This window comes from Puccinia triticina, chromosome 10A, assembly GCF_026914185.1.
Source record: "Puccinia triticina chromosome 10A, complete sequence".
Classification (NCBI taxonomy): Eukaryota; Fungi; Basidiomycota; class Pucciniomycetes; order Pucciniales; family Pucciniaceae; genus Puccinia; species Puccinia triticina.
In genome coordinates, this window is record NC_070567.1 from 5,520,340 (window position 1) to 5,534,508 (window position 14,169).

The window sequence follows — 14,169 nt, forward strand, 5'->3', positions numbered from 1 at the left end:
AGGTGGGATATGTATGCCTGCTTGGCGAGGTGGGATATGTATGCCTGCTCGCCGAGGAGGTATAAATGCACCTGCCCGCCGAGGGGCTCTCGGGGAGTAGGCTCGGCGGGCAGGTGTATGTATACCTGCTCACCGAGAGGCTCTCGGCGAGGTGGGATCTGTATGCCTGCTCGCCGAGGATTTCACTCGGCGAGCAGGTATACATGCACCTGCCCGCCGAGGGGCTCTCGGTGAGCAGGTATACATGCACCTGCTCGCCGAGAGTTGTCCTTCTCGGCGAGTAGGCAAGGCTCTCGGCGAGCAGGTGCATGTATGCCTGCTCTCCGAGAGGCTCCGGCGAGGTGGGATCTGTACCTGCCCGCCGAGGGGCTCTCAGCGAGCAGGTATACTTGCACCTGCCCGCCGAGGGGCTCTCGGCGAGCAGGTATACTTGCACCTGCCCGCCGAGGGGCTCCCGACGAGCCATGGTGCACGCCCGTGAACGCCCATGTGGGGGCGTGCATGCCCTTCGACTCGCACACCCTTGAGAAAGGGCGTGCGGTCCACCTGACCGGTCCGCATAATCCCCCTTTGAAGGATTGTTCCCGCGCGCGCGGGAGACATCCTTCAAGGGTGTGTTACACCCAACCAGCGCCACACGCCCTTTTGAAGGGCGTGGGCGAGGGCGTGCCCCTGGGGGACGGGTGTGCGCTTATCAACACCCGTTCTTGCGCAGGCAAAGGCTGAGCCGTGGCTTGTCCTGTTCCAAGACTGAGGGGCAGCTGGGCCTGGGCCCAGGCTGAGTAGCAGCTGTGCCTGGGACAAAGCTGAGGAGCAGCTTGTGAAAAATGCAAGCTAGAGGCTTCAGCTGTGCCAAAATGGGCACTGAGCTGTGTGCCAGCCAGCCCTGAACTAGCAGATGGAGTAGCTTTGGAGCTGAAACCAGAGCTGTGTTATGTCAGTTGTCATCAACTGACTACTTTTTTTTCCTGGTGTGTACACATTATGAAAGGGGTGAATGCATAAAAAGGGATATGTGCACATGAAAGGGGTATGTGCACATGAAAGGGGTATGTGCACATGAAAGGGGTATGTGCACATGAAAGGGGTATGTGCACATGAAAGGGGTATGTGCACATGAAAGGGGTATGTGCACATGAAAGGGGTATGTGCACATGAAAGGGGTATGTGCACATGAAAGGGGTATGTGCACATGAAAGGGGAATTTTCACAGGTATCAACTCAGTATTTTGGAGACTGTACTCAGTTTTTTGGAGCTTATACTGACTCTTGCATAAATTATGCAATTTGCATGTAATCAACCAGTGCTTGATTCTTGCATGAGGCACAGCTTGCCTTGAGCTCTTGCATCTCAACTGCAAGCAGTTTCTAGAGTTTTTCTTGCAGTGGTCCAACCTTGTGCCAGCTTTCAAGAAACCACCCCACAGACCAATGCCAAGATTGAAGAAAAGGTTCAACCAGCATCTAGCCTCCCTCCGAGTATGTAATGAGCATTGCATAGGCATTCTGAAAGGACGTTTTCAAAGTTTGCGAGGAATCCAAATGGAACTCACCTCTGCTGAAACAATGAAGAAGATCACACAGTGGGTATCTGCCTGTGTAGTTCTCCACAATTTCCTACTGAAAGACACCTCTCCAGCCATGTCAGCCTTAGAGTCAACTCAGCTGACCTAAAGTCTGCCTTTATCTACTTTTTACATATGAATTACTTCATATCTTTTTCATCTTAAGAGATAACCTTGTTTTGACTTCATATTCTGTTTCCTCATGCAATTTTAACCCTAGTTACAACTTACCAATTCTTTGTAACTATACTCCTTCCCTGAGTTATTGAGTTGTGGCACGCATGCGCAGTTGTGACGTGTCAGCGCTACCAGGCGCGCCAAACCACATGTACATATGTAAATTACATAAGCAAACTGTGAAAATTTTTGTAGTCAGGATCCCCCTTGCCTGAGGCGGATTTACAGACTTCAGCACACCAGAACCACACCCCAGATAACCCCAGGATCACTACCAAAGAGATTACCACACTCCCAGTATACCTACCATCACAGGCGCCTAGGATATTGACAGTAAGTAAACTCTTTCACTGAACCTTGTTTATCTCAGAGGTACAACTCTGTGTCTTCTTGATCTGCTCTTCTTTGCTGGCCTTTGCCTTATCCTTGATCACAGGGCTGTCCCTGCTTAACCTGATTCTTTTTATGTAGTTTTTGTAAGAAACAAACCACATAGGTTTCCCTTTAAAGAACCTTGTCTATCCAGAAGGAAGCTAAAAAATTGTGGCTGGATTAAACTTTTCTAATCCAGAGACCCTCCACGTTTCTTTGGTGAGAGGAGGCTGTAGCACTCTCTAGCACAGCTTGGCAGCACTCTTCTGAAGAGGTAGCATTGCCAGTGGACGTGCATTCCCACCAGAATAAACCTTGAATATCTGCTCATCTTGATCTTACTCAGTTTCTCTCTCTCTTTCTCTCTCTCTCTTATATTTGTATTTTCTTTATCCAAAGAAATCCAAATATTCCCCCTTTTTTCTTGTGTCCTGCCGTCACTATAGAGACTCAGGCTCACAAGCCATCAATCATGATGCAATCAATTTAACGGCACCTATTGATGATGATGATCTCCCAAGACAAGGGGCTAATAGTTCTGGTAATCAACTTCAAGAGCATGTGTATCAGGGTGTTTTGCAATATTTGGATATATCTTGTGCTCTTATACTTTTTTGTGTTTGCTATTCTCCTCACAATCAGTTTTCTCAATGAAATCTATTTTTTTCATTGTTCTCTCATAACAGAATGGAAGCGACTAAAAGTGAATCATATGTATTCTCATGTTTGAGTCAAGCTGAAAGAAAACAAAAGATTCAAGTAGAACTAGGAACTATCTTCATCTGAGTCTGATTCGTCCTCCTTGGAATCTGCAAGAATGTCAGGGATGGCAGGGAACTCTTCATTGACTTCCTTTTTGATTTCTGAATATTCAAGCCCAAGCTCTCTCAATTCCTTCATGTAGCTCACTTTGGCCTTCAACGCTTCAGCTCGGGCTTTAGTCATTTCTGCCTGCCTCTTCACTATCACCAATTTCATGTAAAATTCTTCGGGATTTGCCTTCTTTCACCCCTTTCTGTTCTTCGTGCTTGAGCGACCAACTGATTTCTTCCTTTTCTTTGTTTTCTTTTGAGTTTGTACTGGTCACCATGGGAGTTTCCTCATCACTTGCGTGCAAGTGCCATCTCTTAACTCAGTCATAGATTTGGTTGGATCTCACGTAGATGCTGGTTTGAAGGCAAGCTTCATGTCTGCCACAAAATATCCTGAAATTATCTGGAACAATACTTGATGTATTGTGTAATGTATGTGTAAAATGTATGCCACACCTATGCTGAAAGCAAGCCCATTTTAATGATAAGTTTTACTTGATCCTCAAGCTTGACCAAAGTTCCTCATATTTCAATTATCATGATTTTTGAACTCTTTGGAAACCCATACCCAGTAGTTTTCTCTGAAATGGTTTTTTTATTTATTTTCAGGGCACACACCAAAAAGCTTCTAGTTATTTCTAAGTTGTTTCTATTACAAATTGTGAAAACTTTGGATGGAGTGTAGTGATACTGTGGGAGGTAGAGCTGGTCTCTATGTAGTACCCGTTGGCGGGTACCTGTGGAAGAGCGCAGGTATCGGCCAGGTGCAGGTCCGGGTGTTGAGTCTGGGTCCAAATTCAGGCAGGTACTTGCACACAAATTGCCATTCTGCACATCTCTTCTTCCCCCTAATGCCCATTGGCGGGTACTAGGTACCTGTGGACGGGTACCCATGGAAGTACGCAGGTAACTTCCAGCGGGTTCCGGGTAAGGGTGCGGGTGTCCATTCTGGGCATTCTGGGTCAAAATTCAGGCAGGTACCCACACCCACCGCGGGTACCCGGGTGCAAAGTGTCAGCTCTAGTGGGAGGTCTGATTTTGCTCTGGTACTACGGTTTGACTTTGGCGCTGTGGGGCCAGCTGTCACACAACCATGTAACCTGTGCGGGTTTCTGTGACACATAGACCATCACCCAGCCATATCATGCCAAGATGAGTGCCCCGCGATCCCAGGGGTGAATTAGCCGAATCCTTTAAGAATGGTATCTGATTTTCATCCATCAGTACAGAAATCCTGTTGAGGAGATTTTCTGAATTCATTCACAAACCCTGGGTAATCTGAGGTTCCCCTGGACTTGTCCCAGAATTCTAACTCCCTTGGGAAAAAAATTAGCAGCTGAAGAATGTGTCACACAAATTTACACATGTGTGCTGGTTTGTCACATTTTTCATCACTGAGCCAAGTGATGCCAGCCTGAGTGCTCATGCAGAGCCAGGGGCTTAGGTGGACCCTTCAAAAATTGTTTATAAATTTCAGCCATATGTACACAAATGATTTTGGGGATATTTTCTGAAGTCATACACAACTCCTGATTAATATGAGGTTTTTTTCCTCTGGAGTTTTCCCAGAACTTCAAATATCTTTTGAAAAACTTCAGCAACTAAAGAATGTGTCACACAAACTTACATGTGTGTCTTTTTGTGCACTAACATGTCTCAAGCTTTTTGAGATTTATGATAAACACATGATAGAATGAAATATATAGAGCTGGCACTTTGCACCCGGGTAGTATACCTGCAGCGAGTGCAGGTACCTTCCTGAATTTTGACCCAGAATGGACACCCGCACCCATACCCGGCACCCGCTGGCTTTTACCTGTGTACTTCCACAGGTACCTAGTAACCACCAATTGGCACTAGGGGCAAGCAGAGCTGTACAGAATGGCAATTTTTGCGCGGGTACCTGCCTGAATTTGGACCCAGACTGGACACACGCACCAGCCGGAGGATACCTGCACACTGCCACAGGTATCCGCCCGCGGGTGCCAAGTACCCACCAACAGATGATAGGGGCCAGCTCTAGAAATATATGATTCCTGTGGTAAATACCTTGTTTCTGCCAATTGTTAGATATTGCTTTGCAATGTAGTTGAAAATGTGTTCTAAAATAGTTTCAGTAATAACTAGATTCAAGTTGGAGCTGGTTTTCAATTGAATTCAACTCCTTTCCAAAGTGCCTACAGCTCAATTGAGCATAAGTTAAACATAAATTCATCATGAATTTAGCATACATTGAGGCTCAAGTTCCAGGATATATCTAACAGGTTTCTTAAACAATATTGTGCAATGGCACTTGCACACAAGTGCCACACAAACTCCCATGGTGGGTGCAGTTGAGGCCGTAGGAGCAGGAGCGGAAGCTAGTGCTTGAGTAGTTGTAATCTTGTCCTTGTCATCGTCAGATTGAGTGTCTTGACTGCTGCTCAGGAGGTTTGAATTCTTGTTTCCTATGGAGTCACCAGTTGGGTTGTCCATTTGGCCTTCTGGGTCGGGAACAGATGATTGAGTATAAAGTGGTTTGGCTACCGACCTCAATCCCATAACTGGATCAAGAATGTCCCAGTATTGGCACAAGAAGTGCACTTGATCTAGAAACCAGAAAAAAGAAATCAGTACATCTTCAGGGAAGACCAATCTGAATTGTGCATACCCTTGACAGTCTTGACACCATTGACTGCATCACTTTCAAGAATTCCTGCCCCAGTGTTCCTCTTCCAGTCGCGAGCAGTGTTGTACGAGGACTGGAGATTGCTGAGCTTTTGGTTGATGCCTAAGAAGAAGTTTGGATCAACATGAAAGAAAAATTAGAGAAGATAGATTGATTTGGGGTGGGGTACTTGCCTTTAACATCACGGTGGGTGATCCCACTTGCAATCATAATCTGAAGAATTTCAGAGCACAACGACTTCTTTTTCTTTCCTTCCTACAGATCTCCCCTCCATTTTTGGTAGTTGGAATCAGATGAGAGCCATTCCAGAACAATATCCATGCTACTATTACCACCATCCACACCATCACGGTCCCAGGGGACTGCTTTCTCTTTGGTAGTTTTCTTAGGTTTTGAGGCCGGGTTGATGGGAGTTGCTTGTGCTTCTGCCATGTTGTTTTGAAGAAGTTGTGATGAGACAACGCCAGATGGGGCAGGGAGGGATGACTTGTCTTGCCGAGTCAAGCCGGCATGCACCCCTTTTTGGCCAGAGCGGCTTGCATGAATTCAAGCAAGTCACCCCGCAAATTTTGACTTGCTAAGTCAACTTGGATGCGCGACCTGCAAACTTTGAAACCCCCTATTATAGCAACCACAGGTGTGTCAGTGTGCCAGAGCCGCGCGGGTTGCTATATGCAAAAATTGAGTTGCCATCCCAGGGTTTTAGCAACCCGCTTTTACCTCCCTGGGTGGAGATGCTCTTACCCTCTCTTACCTTCCAGTTTTTTTTTGAATCGGCTAGGCCAGGCACTTTGAACTCACCCTTGCCGTTGTCAACATCCTCACTTGCCTAGCGTATGATTCAACTCATACCGTCCGCAACGTTGTAGCAGGCTCTCACAACAAGATATTGTTCCCCAACCTTGGCTCAATCCTTGATGGCTGCACAAGCGCAACCACCTTCAGTGTCAAGACTAGCTTCATGGAGGCCAGCAAGCTCATGTGCAAACACTACAACAGGTTTGTCGCCCGTACCGCCGTGGGCGTTTATTGACCAGCTTGCCTTGATTTTAGGAAATCTTTTCGACCATTGCCAATAGTTCTGCAGACCCAACAATGCCCCTCATCAGCAAGACAAAGAATGAAACAATTGGTCAGATGATTGTGACAATCTCACCCATATTGGTCCCTTATCTCCATCAGCCTCTTGGGTCACAAAACAATCATCACTGACAAATCTCAATCAGGAGAAAGATGATCATACTGGGGCTCGGGACTCCCGACTTGGAGATTGCGCCAAAAGACTTGGTGTTGGTGATTGAACTAAAAGCCGGCGCTTGCGGGGCGCAGCAGTATTGCCAGGAGCCAGCCTTTGGTCATGCTCCCCTCGGAAAACGACAACAACAGCTAGCTCTTCAAGTTCATCGTGCCCTCCGGCTTGGTCCACCGCTTCCACACCCGCGATCATTGTTGGTAAGACCAAGTCCGACTCATCCATCGCCGACCACCCAAGCAGCAGCAGCGCCACAGACAACAAGCCCAATCCACACAACTTCCAGCTTACCTATTTTGACGACGGGAACAAACTGGTGCTGATGACCTCGGACAGAGACGTGACAGAGGTTTTGAGTCATAATATGTTTTCTTGGAGATTTGAATCTAACGGCTTTCTTCACCAAGGTCAGGCTTTCTTTTCACCTGAATATCCTGGTAGTCTGCCCAAAAATTGCAAGGTATCCATCTTTGCGCCTCTCTCAGTTGATTCCAGAAGCCATTGATCCTGATTGGATGGTTCTGTATGTATTTTGGGTATCTAGGCCCTGTTGGACGCCAACAAAGAAGCCGCCCGGATCATGGAGAAAGCACAATAATGCAAGTATGTACATCTCCTATTCTATTCTTCAGCATTTTTGAATCCACACCCACGCCCAGAGTCGTGCTGACCACCTTATGTACGTGTTTGTCTTTTTGGCTTCTCACAGATCGGTCACACAAGTTGAAAGACGCCAGAGGAGAGGCCGCCAAGGAGATCAAAGACCTCAAGGCAAATGTGAACAAGAATTCAATGAGATTCAGTAGCTGGTTTTTCTTCTCCTTGTCACATCTTACTTACATCCTATTGATCTCTGTCATCATCTCAATCAGTCTCCCTGCATTAAAACCTTACAACAGAATTTAGGTACATACTGACTCTCAATTAAAAGTCCTGGAAGATGAAACCAAACACAAAGTACATATCACATGACCAAAAGTGAAAATTATGCAGAAAGCAGCAAATGTACTAACAGAATACCTGTGGAGGTCCAACTGGTTCTATTGCAATGATCAGAATAAATAAAATCAGGATGGTCAGGGGTTGAGCATTGATAGAATCTTGGTGGATGCGGCGGAGGTCATCGAGTTTTGTCAGTGCTTACAATCTTGTCCCCTTCCTCCTCCAAAATAAATACATGTGCTTGATGAGCTGGGGATTGACTGGGCTCAAATCTCCTCCAACTTCAGTAGATGATTCCTCTCCACCAACACATTTCCGGAGAGTAAGAGACTGACCAAGGCGCACCTACCTCCCTGCAGTTTACCCTTGTAAACTTGATTGCCAGATTGATCAATGGTTTCATCTACTTTTGGATCTGTACTGACTTGAATGAACTGAATATCAAACTTACCAAACAGACTTGCAGGACAAAAGGCTACCTTGATTTGACTGATTGCAAGGATTGGTAACATCCCACCAAGCAGTCCAGGATGTAACATCAAACAAGCCTAAACTGACCAGGACGGGGGGAATTGATCAATACATTTTTTTCAGAGTTTCCGCCGTAGCCATGGCAGCGGCAATCCCAGTAATGCAAATCAAAGGAGGGCCACAAGGTTGCATAAAGTTAAAATAAATCATGGACACATAATTCCCAACATCACAAAGTGATCTATCAATCTAATGGAGTTTCATAGTTTATTTTTGAGGGATACAACCAAGAAACACTACTGAAACAACACTACACACCGCAGGTTGACAAAATGCATTCATATTTCAATAAATTAATTTAGGTTCTATGATAGTAGAAGTAAAGTGAGTTTTGATATAACACTACCATGAAGGGAAGAGTGGGCCTGATGAACACTGCAAAAAATTACAGTAATTGCAATGTATTGGCCGGTACCTTTTGAAATATCACCACAATGACAAAAATTATTCTGTAATCAATGTGATTCTGTTGGTAGCCTCAATTCAAAGAAATAAATCTGTTTTTGGCTAAATATGTTGATACACCTCCTTGGTTAATTTTGGAAAGTATCTTAGCTGTTGCTATTTTGTTTTTCTTGTCTCTCTTGTTGAGTTACACAGACCTATCACAGGAGCGACTCGGCGACTTGGCGGGGTGAGGAGGAACAACTGCGGTTTCACTATCATCATATTAGTTTTAGCTCCAAATCTTGTATATTAGAAGATAGTTCATACCCTTGTGTTTCCTTTTCTTTTCTTCCTCACTCACATTGTGTCTCATTGCCCGCACCATCTTCATGTGCATTTCTCTTGTTTGCTTCTCTCAGTCCCATCACTCGGTCCCGTAGCTCACCACCATCACTCTGGCATTTCATAGGTATTGCCCTTTTCTTTTCTTTTCTGTTCTGGTCCATGTTCCTCTGTCTCTTGTCATGCAATGCACTCACTCACATTGTGTCTCATTGCCCGCACCATCTTCAGGTGCATTTCTCTTGTTTGCTTCTCTCAGTCCCATCACTTGGTCCCGTAGCTCACCACCATCACTCTGGCATTTCATAGGTGCATTTCTCTTGTTTGCTTCTCTCAGTCCCATCACTTGGTCCTGTAGCTCACCGCCATCACTCTGGCATTTCATATCTCTCAATTGGAAATTCTCAAGTACTCCTGTTTGAGCATCCTTTCCTGGGAACTTTTATTTTTGAGTCCCATTCCATCAAGCCAATGGATTCAATTACAACTTACTAAAATGGTTGCTTCAAGCTTTCTGAAGAGGAAAAGATCTTAATAAGTTTTTTGGTACTAAAATTTGATTGATGTGCCACAGTTTCAGGTTTGTGTGAAAATTTGTGATGTGCTAACTTGAAGTTGAATCTACTTGCAAGAAATTTTATCTTTTCCTCTCTCAGACCACATTGCAAAAGTTACCTTTTAATCACCCTTTTACTAGAAGTTAGCCCAATCATGTTTAAGCATAAGAAAATAGGCTAGAAGGATGATTTGAAGAAGATGCATTTGGTCAAGGTGGTACTGGTGGCCCATGAATATGCAGCGGCAAAGCCGCCTTGGCCTCTAGTTCCTTTGAAAAATTTCCAGCAGCATTGTGAGGGATGAAATTTAAAATGCAGAAAAAGAAAAAATTACACCTCAAACTCAGATCCTCACGCGCAAGCTCCGTTGTCTTGGGTATAAGCCTTGCATCTAACCTAGCTAATTCCCTCCTCCTTGGGGGAGCAAAGCGGCCTCCAAAGGAGGGACTTACACGCTATTTCAACCCCACGGCCTGAGAGAATTTCAACTTTTGGTGGGCACTTTTTTATAATCAACATAGCACATGGGTCTCTGGACCAAATTACTTCTAGTTGTCATTTCTGGGACCACCCAAGCTGTCCCCATATATGTACTATTTCCATCTCCCCCATTGCTTTTCTTTGATCTGCAATACCCTTTGTAATATCATTAGTTTTGGATCCTGTACAGTGCAAGATGTGTGATGAAGGATGAAGTAGACCCAATGGTGGTCATAAAAAAGTAATTTGAGTGCCACTCAAGGCTTCAAAAATTTGTACAAATATGTAGCAAGATTCTCCATGGTCTTATGCATCTTTTGTTCCCCAAACATCTAATCACCCAATGAGAATGGGTGCTGCTACAAAAAATCAAAAAGTAGCATTTTTGAAATTCTCTCAGGCCACGAGGTTGACATATTTTATAAGTTCCTCTTTTGGAGGGTCCCTGAGGGACGGCGTCCCCCCTCTACAAAGAGAGGGACTTATTTAATTTAGGCCTTGCATGCACTTTGCGCATGGCTCTTGCCAGCAAGTGCTCACAAGGCTTTTTTAAGCTAGCCAATTTCTTAAATTGATGGTTTCTGAAATCATTCCTGCATCATCATGGATAAATAAATAGACCAAGTTTTCATTGTTTAGTTATGCCTAATTCTGTTGAATTCTTCTAGGAAACCATTACCTCAAATATTTTTTTATAGTCTTACAACAAAATCTATCAAGTATCTCTTATTTACTGAATAAAAACCAATTTTATTCTTACACAAAATTATTCAATACCCTTTCATCAATCCTCCTTTTGATTTTACAGGAAGATGCACCTTGAGCAAAGCACAAGCCTGCAAAGGAGGGACTTGGGAATAAGTGGCAAATTTCGATGCGGAATCTGATGACAGCCTCAACCCATTTGGCTGGTGAAATTTTAAACTTTGACACAAAACCACCACATCATACTTTGAGCCAAATGGGCCTCCTGGGTACCATTGTATACTTTTTTTTAATCAAAGGGTCTTGAAGATCCAAATCTTGTAAAATCATCCCATTTTCTTAAATCCACAGAATTCTAGACTCCTGGATCTAAGTTTTGGGGTGTTTGATATACAAAGTTACAACAAATAAACACAGGCACAAGTTGAAATCCCCAAAGGCCCAAAGGCCCTATGGATGACCCTCCAGCTGTGCCGCAGCAACAAGCAAAAGTGGGCCGGTTGTTAGATTAGTCCAGGAAGGCCCTAATCAAGTGATTAGTGGGCTCCCAGGGAGCCTGCAACAGTGGGTTGCTACTTTACTTTACAATAACCAGGCTGGGAGAGTAAAGTAGCAACCTTCAGTTATTTTTTTTGCGGTTATTGTTTTTGCTAGCGCGCGGATAGCCATGTCACGGTTATCGTAACTGGCCTTTCTTCACAAGGCTGTTAATGGTAAATTAACGAGTTATTGTAATGAAAGGCCAATTTTGCTTTAGAATGGCCCTTTCATACAGCTGTTACTGGTAAATGAACACATTAATGAGCAATTAAAGGCCAAACACTGCCAGCATATTTGGCTGGGTTGAAGCCATCCCAGTTTAACTGGGATGCACTCAACCAATTTAAAATGGGTTGATCTCAACCAATGAAATATAAACCCAAAGGGGGCCCCTTGGACTTATATTTCATCAGTTGAGATCAACCAAGTTGAAATTGGTTGAGTGCATCCCAGTTTAACTGGGATAACCTCAGCCCAGCCAATTATGCTGGCAGTGAAATTTGCCCTAAAGTGGCCTTTTATTGCTCAATATCTTGCTCAATAACTGCTGCTCTGGGCATAGATATTGTAGCTTCCTTGAAAAAAGAACTCTCCCTGAGTGCGTTATCAATATTGCACCATATTTCACAGTGGTTACTAGAGATGTTGACTTTGCATCCGGGTACCCGCGCGTGTTCGGATACCTGCTGCTTTTTTTCCCAATTTCTCACATCCGCATCCGCATCCGCATCCGATGGCGGATACCCGCTGTTATGGGCGGATACCCGCGCGGGTATCAGCGGATACCCGCCCCTCAAAACTCACTAAGACACAAAAGTTATGTTTTCATTGCTATATGGCATCACTGTGATGACAATATCAATCCACTGTCACCACAGGAGCCTTCATTCTCGACTTGATCTTGTTCTTGCGCTTTTCTAAGTACTCGTGAAGAGCAAGAGGTGGAATCTTGTCGTTCTTTGAGTAGAACGACAAGGCCATGCCTCAACCTACCGATTTTGGATGGAGGTTGTGTCTCCTGGAAGAGACATACTCCCGGCCAAAATTGAAGGTACGCTCCACATCGACTGTCGTCGCTATTAATCAACCAAGATCACATTCAGGAAACCATAAAATGATGAGATACTTGAGGAAAATCTCACCTACCTGGGCAAGACAAGATGTCGAGGGCCATTTGTAACAGCCCATGATGTGTATTTCCACTGCGTTTCTGCTCCGCCCACCAAGTGAGACCGTTAAGTGGTTCGCCGTCTTCCAAAAAGAGCCCACCGCTGAGCCATATATCCACGGGGTCCGACGAAGCTTCGGCTGATCTTGCTAATGCGGCCGCCCCGAGCCCTGTCAAAACGCCGGATGGCTGTAGGAAGATTAAGTCAGACAAGGACAAAGAATCTAGAGGAGAGCTTTGAGTTACCTTTGGGGATCCTTTTTTGGCTGGTTTTGGCGCTGCGGTAGGTTGTCTTGGCTTATACCAGGTATTATACATGTCCCGAGTGAGATTTATTGCCTCGTCGATCCAGGACTGAGGCCACTTAGCTAGCTTAAAGTATTCATCTTTAAAAGATGGATGCAGCACTTCAAGTTTAGAAAAACAATTGAATTCATTAGAAACATTTATCATGAAATAGAAATGGGCTCGATGAAAAGACTCACCCATGGCTATCCTGTAAATCGGTGAGCAGTCAGTAAGAGAGTAATACTTGTTTGTGATTGCAAGGCCTGATCGGCAGGCGTTTCTTAAAGCAGGAGGGTAGTGTCCATCTGTATTTGCAATCACCGTTGACAGATTTGCTGTTATTTGATTGATCATCACAACCACCTGAGCCACGCAAGCTGATCCTGTTTTCGATATTTCCAGTGTAATTTCGTAGAAAGGTTTGAGGAGCTGGACCAGGTCGGCTGCCAAGTCAAGGTCCTCTTGGGTCACATGAAGGTTGCGCGGCGTCCCGAACTGCTTATCGCGCTGCCATATGATGCTGGTATGAACAAGATGTCAGGTTTGATGACCCGCAGAGTGTTAACGATTCAATTGTACTTACAGGGCATCCTCACATCGGACGATGCTCTTAATTTGCATGTAGGTGGAGTTCCAGTGTGTTGGGACGTCACGCTCGATGCTGTGCGGTTTTTCGACTTGGTTTTCTTTGCAAACCTCGACGAACTTTGCTTTGGAGTTTGGAGACTTCTTGAGCTTGTTAGCAATCCCTCGGAACTGTAGGGAACCGTTGGGTCATTGTTAACTAACAGAAGATAATGTAACGATCATGTGAGACTGAGTGAAACAAACTTGCCTTTGCAAGGGTTTGGCGACACATTTCCGAACTATAAGTATCTCCTGGTCCTTCCTCTTCGAGGTCTTCCAGATCAGCCAAAGTGAGCTCATCTTCGTCAGCGAGCTCACCATCGATTTCTGCAGGTTCATCGGCGGTATCAATTTCTGATGGTTGATTGCTTCGGATAGAATCCGCTTCATCATCTGATTCACGTTGGTCAGTATCTTTGAAGCTGTAGATGCAATTATCACATATCAGCTAGTTTGAACACCAAAATACTGAGAGTGTCAGTTATCGGCATACTTATCAATAAGATCACATGCTTCCTCTTCTTCATCCGAATCCTCAAACTCGGCAGCCCCTGAGGTCGTTTTTTTGACACGTGCAAACGGTCGAAGTATGGCCTTGACAATAAGATTTAGGATATGTGCAAAGCACCGTATCCACTGCGTCTCCCCTTGGAAACGCTTCCAATTGAGTTTAGCCAACTCACCAATCATTGTCTTGTTATTTGCCGTGTTGTCAGAGACAATACCAAAGATCTAAAGAGAGGAAGAGAGCAAAGA

General features: G+C 44.8%; 1 protein-coding gene across 1 annotated transcript; it reads right to left on the minus strand.

The window, feature by feature from the left end:
- Nucleotides 1–2,879: 2,879 nt before the first annotated feature.
- PtA15_10A549 (uncharacterized protein) lies at nt 2,880–6,026 on the minus strand (the record flags this gene model as incomplete). The annotated part of the gene is made up of 5 exons (XM_053160735.1): nt 2,880–3,029; nt 5,258–5,514; nt 5,577–5,696; nt 5,780–5,793; nt 5,854–6,026. The coding sequence occupies 5 exons, from the start codon at nt 6,024–6,026 to the stop codon at nt 2,880–2,882; spliced, it is 714 nt and encodes a 237-aa protein (XP_053024680.1).
- Nucleotides 6,027–14,169: the final 8,143 nt, after the last annotated feature.